Consider the following 11,696-nt stretch of genomic DNA (forward strand, 5'->3'; position numbering starts at 1 on the left):
CAGCTGCAGACAAGCCTATAAAAAGCCTAAACATGTGTCACATAGCAAAACATTTTCATTTCATTTTATTTCATTGTTTGATCAGGAATCACTTTCACTTGCAATCAAATGCTGCAGAAAACGAAATATTGCCACTGCTGCCAATTGTATTTTCGTACTATGTTAATACAATGTTTATTGTTTACACATCATAATCCTGGAGGAAAAGGTTGATCATGTCCAAACATTGCAGTACGTTTTCTGAGGGAATATAAAAAAAGGTGATAGTAAAATATACAGCTGCTACTGTATCCGCCAACGGCAGGAAAGATGGCCACCAGATACTGTCTCTGAATGATCCTCAAAGGTTGAAATTCCACATGATTCCAGCAGCACAGCTCACCCCCGGTAGTTTATTAGGGATTCCTCTGAAGTACTGTCCACAGCACACATCAGCTCACTTCCCCTGTGATGACAGAATTCTGCAGACGGCAAAACACAGCCTCACACAAACCTAGTGTCTAATGAAGCGTGGAAAAGGCCTAGATTGCCAAGTAATAAGTGTCTGCAGGGCGGATGTCAGAGTTGGGGGGGAGGAGGTAGGAGTCAGAAAAGGGCCTTGCTACTGCGTGACTCACAGTTCCAGTCTCTCCATGCTGGAGATGACGGTGACATCATGATAATGAAGCAAAAAATGCTGGGAGCAAAGCGTTGTCAAGATCCTGGGGCTCAAAAGCAATCTATGCTGCTAACGCTGAAATGCTTATATAAAATGGTATACATTATAATTGACTGCTTAAAAGTCTGGATTTAATGTGAATTTGAAATGTATTTCTAGAGAAAATATTTTTTTATTTTACAGCTTCAGTAAATTCAATCTTCTCAAATTATAATAGATATACATTTCATAAAGCATCGATGTGTTACTGTATCTCGCTTGAAAGGAAGGAATATGGGGTAATTCAGAGAGAATTCAGGTCACACTGTTGTAAAATTGTAGTATATTAGGGATACATGGTACATAAAGCATCAGTAACAAACACAGGTGCAGGTAATAAGTCTATGATGAGTGAGAGAGAGAAGACAGTGATGAGACCCGGGTCCAGGATATTACTTTGGGGAACACAGATCCACTCCTCCAGACCATAACCCTCCCAGACACTGGAGCCCCCAACCGACCCGAATCCAACTAGGCGTGGCCGGGGAATGGAAGGGGGGGCAAAGAAAGATGGAAGGTGGAGTGGACCCGTATGGACGGGGGAATCTGCAAGTGGTAGGCCACTGGGTTGACCCACATCGTCTACCTGGTGGTTCCCCACCGGGAACGGGTTTGCAGTCTCACCACTGCATCAATTCCCTAAGAGACTGGAGCTGCGATGAGGATGCTGGGATGTTCCTCCATGAACAGCTGGGAAAGGGCGTCAGCGAGTGAGATGCTTGGCTGCCTGGATGTAAACCAGGTTCTTATGATCTGCCCAAATAATGCACAGCCAATGTTTCCATTTCTCCAGCGCAAGTTTCGCTGCCAGCAACTCGCGGTTCCCCACATCGTAATTCCGTTCCACAGGCAAGAGCTGGCACAAAATGAATGCACAGGGATGAGTTATTATCCAAAGGGAACCGCTGGGACAAACCTGTCAGAGGCTTCCATTTCCATCACGAAAGGCAGAAAGGAGTCAGGGTGCACCAGGACAGATGTACCCTGGTGAAGCACCTCTTAAGCTTGGTGAATGCGTCCTCCGCCTCCGGAGAGCAGGAGAAGGGAAAAGGGCTCTTCCGGGTGAGGGCTGTGGGGCAGGGGTCCGGCAAGAGTATTAAAATTACGGATGAAATGTTTATAAAACTTCCTCTATGTAAGCCGCCATGGCTAGGGTCTCGGGCGTAATACAGAAAACGGTCTACCCCGTGGGGGCATGGTCCCCAGCAGGAGGTCAATGGCATAGTCGAGGGAGGAAAATCCTTGGCACACCTCTTCCAGACCCAGACCCAAATAAACATATTGGAAAGGCCTGGAAATGGCCCGACCTCTCTCTCTCCAGTCGTGGAGGATCTTAGGGAACAGGAACTGGCACACAAGGGTTACCCCAACGGAGGAGCTGGCCCGAAGACCAGTCAATGTGGGGATTGTGGGCAGCCAGCCAGGGATGGCCGAGGACTAGGTGGCTGTCCGGGGAGTCGACAATGAGGAACTGGATCCATTCCCTATGCCCCTCTCCCACCTGGAGATGCACCGGGATCGTGCGCTCATGCCCGACCCCAAGGGCCAGCCATCCAAGACCATGACGGGGATAGGGTTAGGGTTCGGGGAGAGTGATCAGTGGAAAACCCCACTCTTGGGCCAGGCCCGCATCAAGCAGACTACCATACCACTGCAGAGTCAATAAGTGCCCTAACCTGAGGGGTGCTTTGGGCCCACTGCACCACTGGTCGGGCTTTCACACCGGCAAGGAACCGTTCCGGTTCGCGAACCAAGTCTGGAACCGGCCGGTGCGTTCCGACCGAAAATAAATTGGTTTGGAGCCTGAAAAGTTGGTTCGCAGTGGGAACCAGAAAATAGTGGTTCTCAAGCAGGAACCAAAACGGAGAACAGTCACGTCGTCAGTCGGTGTGTCATATTCTAGGCTGCAGAGACCAGCAAGAAGGAAGGAGACAAAATGTAATCTAATCTAAATCTAATCATTATTGATAAAAATGTTTTATCAAAAGTTTCATCATTCTCTCTATCTTCCTCACATGCTCAGCAAACACACACGCAAACGCACATTTCGTAAGCCATTTCTATTCCAGCAATGGAGCAGCTGGTTAGTAAGAGAACGCGTGCAGAAAGTGTCTTTTGTTTTTTTTATAGAAAATAGTGTTTATTTCAGATGCTGTAGTGTAGTGGAAGATATTTTCCTCATTTCCAGTGAAGAAGCTGCCATCTAGTTGTGACATTTTTGTTTATCCCGCCCCTTCATCACCCATCGTTGATGACGCGGATGGTTCTGGTTACACTGGTATGAACGCGGGCTGTGAAAGCCCTATGAGTGAGTGAGTGAGAGAGTGAGAAAGTGAGTGAGTGAGGAGGCACGGTTGGCGGCCGGAGCAAGACACCCAGGGATCACTGGGAAGTGCGACCCCATCCGTAACAGGAAATAGTGAAAAGACAACCTCTGTGAGCATATTATATAGTGCAAGGCCAACTGTCCTTTTAAATCACCTCGTACAAAGGATCTCAATGAAGAACGAGGTCAGACACAGGTGAGTCTGTACTGATGTCCCAAGATAATGACTGATTTGGCTCAGTATTATCATGGTAACATTGTATATGGGACAAACTGGCAAATACTGATGATGTTAGACTATACAGTAGCGTATGACAAGTGCCTTTGCGGTTCAGTGTGACCTTTAACGTCCCTCATAGTCATCAGCCCCAAAAACAGATGCAGTAATTGCTGCCTCAGTGACCAGGTTTATAATAAATAACCCTGAATTGCATGTGGTTCAAATAATGTTCATAATCTATTTATGAACTGTAAAATTAAATCCGTAAATAGCTGAGAGCTAAGATTTAAGCCCAAAGTATGACACAAGGTAATGTACTCCTGTATAACAGGGCTGGAATGTACTGTTGACTCCTCAAAGCCTGGAGGGGTTCCATCTTGTTTGTACTGTAGCCAAGCAGTCAGTCATACACAGCACAGTACTACAAGAATAGAGACATTTCACCTCTTGTCATGTGTTACACAATTGATCTACAATGTAGAGCTTTTGGATGAGATAAAAAAACAAAAGGTGATTCTTTGTGCAAATAGCAGGGGCTGAAAAGGAGCCAGAAGATACAGATGCCCTCAATGTAAACCCTGAACTCCCTGTATACATACAACAGAGAATTGATGCTTTGAGAGACAGAATACTGAATTGACGGGAGAGACAGTTGAAAGCAACCATTCCTCTGTGGAGGAGGAAATGCATAATGTTACCAGCCAGGCATACTGTATGTAATACAAACATTTATACGGCAGGCTTCAGTCTGGATTTGACAGAAAAAGGCAGAAGTAGAAGTAAGGTTTGAATCTTTATGGAATGTGGAATACTGTGAGCTGACAAAGTACATTGAAAGCAGACGGGTATGACAGCGGGAAAATACACATGGGATATAGTGAGTAAATCGGAACGAAAGCGAACACACAGTAATCAAAAAATCCATAAACCAAACAGAATCAAATACACACATGTGAAGGGAACGAGTGGAGAGGGGGGGCCATAGTTCTTTCCATCTCTACTTGTTTATACTGGCAGCCATCTTGGCATGATGTTAAAGGACATCCTGAAGTTGAGTGTCAGTTATATCTGAAACTGCCAGAGCCAATTTAACCCTAACAAGATCTTCGGCTGTCACTGTAAAAATCACTATGGCTACAAATCAAGAAAATGTGAAAGTGCAGAAGGCGACAGACTGCAAATCTCGGGGGTTGGTCATAAAAGCTTAGCCAGAGTCCATGTTAGATGTTACAGTATGTCATTGAATGAATAGTTATTTTTGAAATGAGTTGTATACTGTAAAAGAAGATCAATGATGGAGAACAGTTTGTGTTTACACGTCCACTTGTGTACTGTAATAACATACCGTACTGTAAACCACTCAACTTGATTACTATGCAAATACAAAGAAATTACCAATGTACTATGTTAATACAATGTCGTTACTAGTTTAATTACAGAGTCACTACACAGGTATAGTCCATGTACTAAGTATGAGTACTAAATACTCCATATACAGTTACTAAGAGAGAATCACTGTGAATAATAGGGTATCTACATGTTTCCAAAACAGCTCTGGCTTGCTCCAATAAACTGGAAAAAAACAGGATAATCTGTTTAATAAATAATATACTTGGTTTATAATTGTGTTTCATAAGAAATCCATGTTCCAAGCAGGCAAAGCAAGTACGAGATACTGATAGACTGATACTGTGTGACCTTGACAGAATAGTATAGCAACAAAAGAAAACAGATGTCTAGACTTTTTGTATAACTGAGGGCAATTTTGTCCCATTATAGCCTGAAGGCTGTAGCCTTTATGAGACAAATGGATGGTACTTAGTCTGAGTTTAGTCTAGCTTCTCTAGAGAGCGTGTTTTGCTCCACCATACATTCACCTAATGGCAGAGCAAAACATCTACATTGTAATGCATGGTCAAATAAATGCTACATAAAAACGTGACAAAACGTTGTGACAATTATCGACCTACAGTAATACCTGAAGCAAACAGTGAATTTAAGAATGAAATGGGGAAGAAAAAAACAGAATCCCCTGAAGTTGACATAATTGGTGTTTGCTTGTTCACTTGCTTACTAGCTTCATAACAGTATATTGTATTGATGTCTCTCTGCAACCCCACTGCTAAGAATGTACTATAGATCCCATGAGTCAGGCTGCTATGCTAATGATTGGCTCTGTCAGGGAACACAGGATTATCAACAAACCTGTGTGTGTGTGTTTGTTTTTGTGTGTTTGACGTTCCTGAAAGGTGCTCATTCTATGCAAGTGCCTCACTGATTTAATTACCATGTCCATGCCAACAGACTCTGGCATCCCAACAGTCAAGAGGGGACCTAGTGTGCCATAACCCCTGACAGACTGGGAGTTGGCAGGTACCTTGGGTGAAATGAGGGGGTGGGGGGGGGATAAGACTATTCACGGGGGCTGGGATCTGAGAGGCTGCCTAGGTCACAGCCAGCTGCTAGTCCCTGCTGCTAAAGCAAACAGGTTCCAGAAAAATAAACTCTTGTTTTGGAAGAGAACATAAACTGACTTGAAATTAACAGTACATGAACTGTACATTTTACACAAACCAAAATAATTCGCCACGTTTAAAAATAGCACGATTGATATTCACTGGTATGGCAGTTTAAAAAGGGGACTATGTGGGCGGTAAACTCATAATAACCAAAGAGTTTCATCATGCATATCCTCCACCCGTCAGGAGCCCAGAGAGGTTTAGCTGTGCTCATGTCTCCGGTAGTAGAAAAGGTCAGTAGTCTACGAGAGGCGATAGCTCGGCAACAGCTCCCGTTAACACGGATAGGAGCAGAACCCTGGTTCCTCCTCGTCTTTGTATCCAGGTACATGAGTACATTCCATGGATTGGCTGTTGGCAAATGATGTGCGTGTCAGAGGGAGAAGGCAGACTGATTTATGGCCCTGGCCTACTTCTCGGCTCTGGTGAGGAGCGGCGTAATTGATTCTGACGGTCCTCTTAGCTTTGAGGGTGAAAGGTAGCCATGTCCACCTGGGAGAGTTGACTGGGCCATCAAGGTTTTGTACAGACCACGTGACCAAGTTCCTTCGTGACAGATACGTCGGATTTTAATTATTACACACATTCCTGAAAGCATCTTCGCAATATAGGCTAAGACCTTTTGCTAGCATATCAGCCCAATAGAGCTCTCAGGTCTTCTGACGCTGGTTTTCTCTGTGGACCACATGTACAAACGAAGAGATTTGGCGAGGCTGCGTTCTCATTTCATGCACCCATTGTGGAATGCACTGCCAGTTTACATTAGGGATGCAACCTCAGCAAATAATTATATTCCCATATTTTTAATATTATAGTAACCCATCTTTTTAATATTGCCTTTAAATTACTAAATAATTAAATTATGATTATATAATGATTAAAGCACTTTGAGCTGCAACGTTTGCAGGAAAAGCGCTATACAAATAAAAGTTATTATTATTATCATTATTATTAGTAGTAGTCTTATTATAATTGTTAGGACATACAGTATAATGCATTTGTGACAAATGCAGACAGTTTGCTCTATGTTTCGCAAAATATTGAATACATGTATTCCTGAAAAATATTCTCTGTTTAATTCTGGGTTAGCTCTGTGTGTTGTTTCCTCTGTCTTGCTCTATCCGAGCCTAGGCTTTGACTGGGGAAGTAAACGCAGGCAGGTATTCTAGCCTCAGTCCCACGTATATAATGTTTTACTAGTTTTTGAGCTCGTCCATCAGGTTTTCAGTTTTGTGTCTTTCTTTAGCACAACTGACCTGCAGTCAGGATGTGAAACAACACATTGGTATTCTAGTCTCCGTTTATGAGGGGAAAACAGCTGTATCTTCTCAGACTGAGGCTGTACTCTGTGACTTAGAAGATAAAGAGACAAAAGGGTAGTGCCGGTGGGGAAGGGAGTTTGAACATGGTGCGCGCACCGGATGACAGTTATTGCAATGTTATACTTTGACCAGAAGCAATTTTGTGCAAGATGTATTGATAACTTTAAGGCGAGTACTGTGTCTATTGCTGAAATGTCATACGGTTGGAATAAGCCATTTTGCACCACTGGAAATGAATATCTAATGACAGCATGACAGTCCAAGTATCTTCTGAATTTTGGTATACCCAGGGATACATATAAAATCAAATTAAAACCATAAAAAAATGGACGGTACATAATATAATCATAATATGCTAAACATTTTACTTTAATAGAAAAAGTCCCATATCCTGCAGGTCCCTTAGCAAGAGCAGCCACCGCCTAGGAAGTGGCACGAAAGCCAGCAGGAGAGAAATCTTTAACCAATTCCTGTTTGATTGTGAGCGAATGGCCGGTTTCCTCATTTAGGCCATGAAACAGTTATCCAAAAAGTGAGCATAGATGGGCCTACTACACCCCTAGAAAGTGTAATCATAATCAACAGCCTATCCACCGATCTCACTTAGTTTAGCCCCCTAAGCATTAAGAGACAGCACGTCAAGCCGTGCTGAAATATAGATAAGCACAACTCATTCTAACGAATAATTAATGAAAAAAGTCTGTTCAGATAATAGCTCAGAATTACAACCCAAACCCCAAAGGATTCACTCAAAAACCATCATTTAACTTCATAAAGCAATCCGTTTAAACTGCCAAAGCATTCACATGAAAAAACATTGAAACATTTAGCACATTTATCAGCTCAGCTCATTAGGTATTTTGCTCACCTTCATGGCAGTATCTCCCCTTGTAGCCAGTGTTGGTGCAATCACAGAGGACCTCTCCCTGGTCGACGGAGCAGAGGCCTCTGTTGCTACAGGGACTCTGTTGGTCGCACAGATACTCCAGATCGCTCTGAACACTTTGGCCGTCCAAGAGCACCGGGAGGCTCTCCCTTAGCATCAGGTTGGCGATGTGGCCCTGGAAAGGCGGCTCGTATTTCACCGTGCTGGAGGTGAGAGCGGATAGGCGCACGTCCGGCGGGATCCCGCCCACGTAGAGGTCGCTGGCCACCACCATCTCGCTCCTCTTGGACTTGACCTCGGCCGCCTTGTCTTCGTTGTCCACCACCAGCCGGGTCTCTCTGTAGTTGCGGGAGAGGAGGACCCGGTGCCAGCGGCGGTCGTCGACGCGCGTCTCCATGTGCAGGGAGGCGGGCTCCGCGCAGTGGATGGTGAAGCGGAGGTGCAGCCGCCCGTCGGCGATCAGCAGCTCCAGGAAGTCACAGTTGCCTCCGTCGTCCAGGTAGAGCACGAGGGCCTTGCTGACGTTGGTCTTCAGAGTGAAACTCAGCTCACCTGAGGCCCTGGCTTCCCATTGGCCGTAACGGGCCCACTGGCCAGGAACTCCCTCATACTCCAAAGTGGTCACCATCACTGTCAACAACAGCCCAGTCAATAGCAGTGGCCACAGGGCCCGGCTGTCACATCTCCCCATGCTGCTTATCATCGTCCACTTCTGGCCTTGCTCCCTTGTGTTAGGTTCCCTTGCTTTTAATCCAACCCTTTCAGTCTATAGTATTATCACATTCACCCTAAAGTGTGCAGTAATAATAGGATTGCAACTCCAGATTCTGGTTGGTCGGTTTTTTCACTTTCCTCTCGATCCTGATTCTCTTCTTAGCCTCTCAATTAGGTAACATTGGATTGAGTGAACAAAATGGGCAACTTTTGAGAATACAGGCTACGGAAAAAGTACTTTCAACATGGCAGATTCATATTTTTTCGGAGTAGATTAGTGCCAAACGGAGTCTGAGCCAAAGTGAAATTGGAATGTTCCAGAATCTTCAAGTGAGCCGAAACAGAACAAACAGCAGAGCAAATCCACGTTTCTTGTTCCTCTCCCCCCCCCCATCCACCAGATATCCTGGCCTCCCTCCAACAGTGGTCCAGTCTCGTCTCCTGGGGTTCGCTAGGCAGGCAGCCAAGGAGAAACAGGTGCAGCTTCCATCATCCTCAGTATCCCACTGTTCTAGAAGACACAGAAGAAGAAGAATATGTTATGAGAGCATCGAAAGATAATGGACAGTTCAGCGTCCTATAAAAACTCAGACATTGCAAGTTAATCATCTCTACTGTAGCTATCGAAATCTTAGAACAAATACATAACAAAATGGTAAATATGGTACAGAGAGGAGATAACAGTGTGAGAGAGAGAGAGAGAGACTTTACTGTTGTAAATGCTTTATTTATTACTTCCCGAGGCGACACAGCCAAGGATCCAACAGAGGCCATGGGGGGGGTGGGAGTATTTTTGCGTTAGAGAGCAGTGGAAGCTTGGAGGGTAAGAAACTGACTCACGCAGGGCTCATCTCAGTCACGTCAATATGTCATAGCCAACCACTTTGATGTCTTTACATTGCAAACGGCTGCGTTCATGTTCTGCATTCAACCATATATAACATATCTGTTTGGCAAGGACCGTGACTACTTTGACCTTTCTCAAAGGTCATCACTGAAATGAGTCCAAGACTGTCGGGGTGGTGTCAGCAACATCTCTTCCACTCCACGAATCCCCTACTCAACTTTAATTCCTTCAGGCCTTCCTTATTAGCCTAAACAACCCAGCCTTCCTATTATGTGCCTTGTTGCTTTCCAATGACCCTTGAAAGTGGTTCAGTGTCCATGAAAGTCAAATACAAGTGATTATTTTTCATAAGCAGGTTCAATATCTGCAGAGGAAGGGACACCTTTAAAATAAAGAATAACTAGCCAGTCAATTATCTACTCCAGCAAGGAGTTGGAGAGACGGATGATAAATACCCAATGCCTCTGTCATCGACAAAACAAGATCCATCACAATGTTTGTTAACAGGAGGTCTACACACAGAATACAATCTAAAAATACCCACATCAATTAACACAATTATGTTAAATAAGCCAGTGTAGTACTGTAATACCGAGTTCCCCTCACCGCTCCATCTAATAAGCTGAAACAAATCAAATTCATCTTGATTAAAAACAGGGCCATACTCCCCCATCACTCCCCCCCACCACCCAGCCACTATCAAGTGCCACACAGACTCTCTCTCCAGACAAATCAGTCTCTGTCTGCCTCCAGGAAAGCACCTGCAGAATCCAAGAGAGAATTGCCTTTGGATTGCCTGCTGAATTGCTGTGGCCTGTTGTGATGGAGGTATTGTGTCCTTCGGAACTCAAACCTCATAGCTCTGAAGATGACATACAACAGCAGAGGCCTCTTGCATGTTGAAATGTCAACTTAGGAAGAGCAAACAGCCTACCTGTGACAACAAACAATAAATAACGGCATTATTGCTTAAATACAACAGTAACACAACAAATCAGAAAATTGTGACAAGAAAACAATGCTAAGTATTTATTTTGCTATAGATTATGGTAATTTCTGTCCTGTGCTGAGAAATAATATAGTTCCCAAAACTGCAAATGTTGTCTAAGCAACATAAAAAACTAATCTAAGGTGGCCCAGTGGTCTATCATCGCGGTCTACAGTGAACATGGCCATGTCGGCATGGGTTTGAATCCAGCCCATGCCCTGCTGACATGCCCTCTCTCCCTTCTTCTCCTTATTTTCCTGTCTGTCTTCACTATATCTGTCCAATAAAATGAAAAATATGAGTGGTATTGCCCCACTTAGAAAAAATAACATATATATAGGCCTATATCTACGGCGGTGTATGAATATCATCACAGAAGATGATTTAACCGTGACATTATCGTAAATAAATCATTTCTGCAAACGCCCCTCTCTGCCAATCACAATGCTTGTTCTAATCAAACCGTTGTATAATGGATATTGAGTAAATGGAAATAGGGGGCATGGGTGAGGAGGACTCAATCTAGTATCTAGTATCCAACAAGTGTTCTAATATAACCTTCTTATGTTGTTAGCCATTGATATCCGCTCACAAGGGAGATAAACAATCAAAGCAAGCATCGCTGCTCCGTCAAACAGTCTCTCATCGACAACCGGGATGAAGGAGGTTGAGAGAGCAAAGCTCTAGAACTATGCCAGTGAGGAAGACAAAGGAGAGTGACGAGCCCCCGCACTCGGTTTAAAGTCGGCTGAATCTCAAAGCAAAGGAGTCCAGAGGATCCTGACCAGATGCGTATTGAAAAGCTGGCTAATTCTCGCTCTCTAAGCAGGGACTGTGTGAGCTGACAGGGGTTGAAAACATTTGGAGATGCTGCAGGAATGCTAATAATCTATTAGCCACCAGAGAGACAGGACATAACAACAGCAGTTACTGGTGGCCTTTATAACACCAACAATTACAAACTAGAAGGGTTTTTAAAACTCCAGCTCATTAATAATGCACGTCACATAAACAACCTTTGTGCGAGAGGGTGTTAATTGACCTTGCGGGGATACCAATCATTGTGCTGCCAGTCCACTCTGTGTTGAGTGTGTGGAAGCTGTGGAATTATGTTTGTGCCTCGCTGGGGCTGGGGATGGGGATGGGGATGGGGATGGGGATGGGGATGGGGATGGGG

At 44.3% G+C, this 11,696-nt stretch overlaps 1 protein-coding gene across 1 annotated transcript in view; it reads right to left on the reverse strand.

Annotated features, from left to right (window-relative positions):
* nrxn2a (neurexin 2a) overlaps positions 1-8,673 on the reverse strand; it is a gene marked incomplete at both ends in the record, with an annotated part of 162,800 nt that extends 154,127 nt beyond the window's left edge. Inside the window, one exon of the mRNA XM_080549562.1 lies at positions 7,953-8,673. Within this exon, the coding sequence (XP_080405688.1) occupies positions 7,953-8,673 (721 nt within the window). The remainder of the gene's footprint in view (positions 1-7,952) is intronic.
* Positions 8,674-11,696: the final 3,023 nt, after the last annotated feature.

The sequence above is a fragment of the Nansenia antarctica genome (assembly GCF_963989245.1).
Source record: "Nansenia antarctica genome assembly, chromosome: 20".
Taxonomy (NCBI): Eukaryota; Metazoa; Chordata; class Actinopteri; order Argentiniformes; family Microstomatidae; genus Nansenia; species Nansenia antarctica.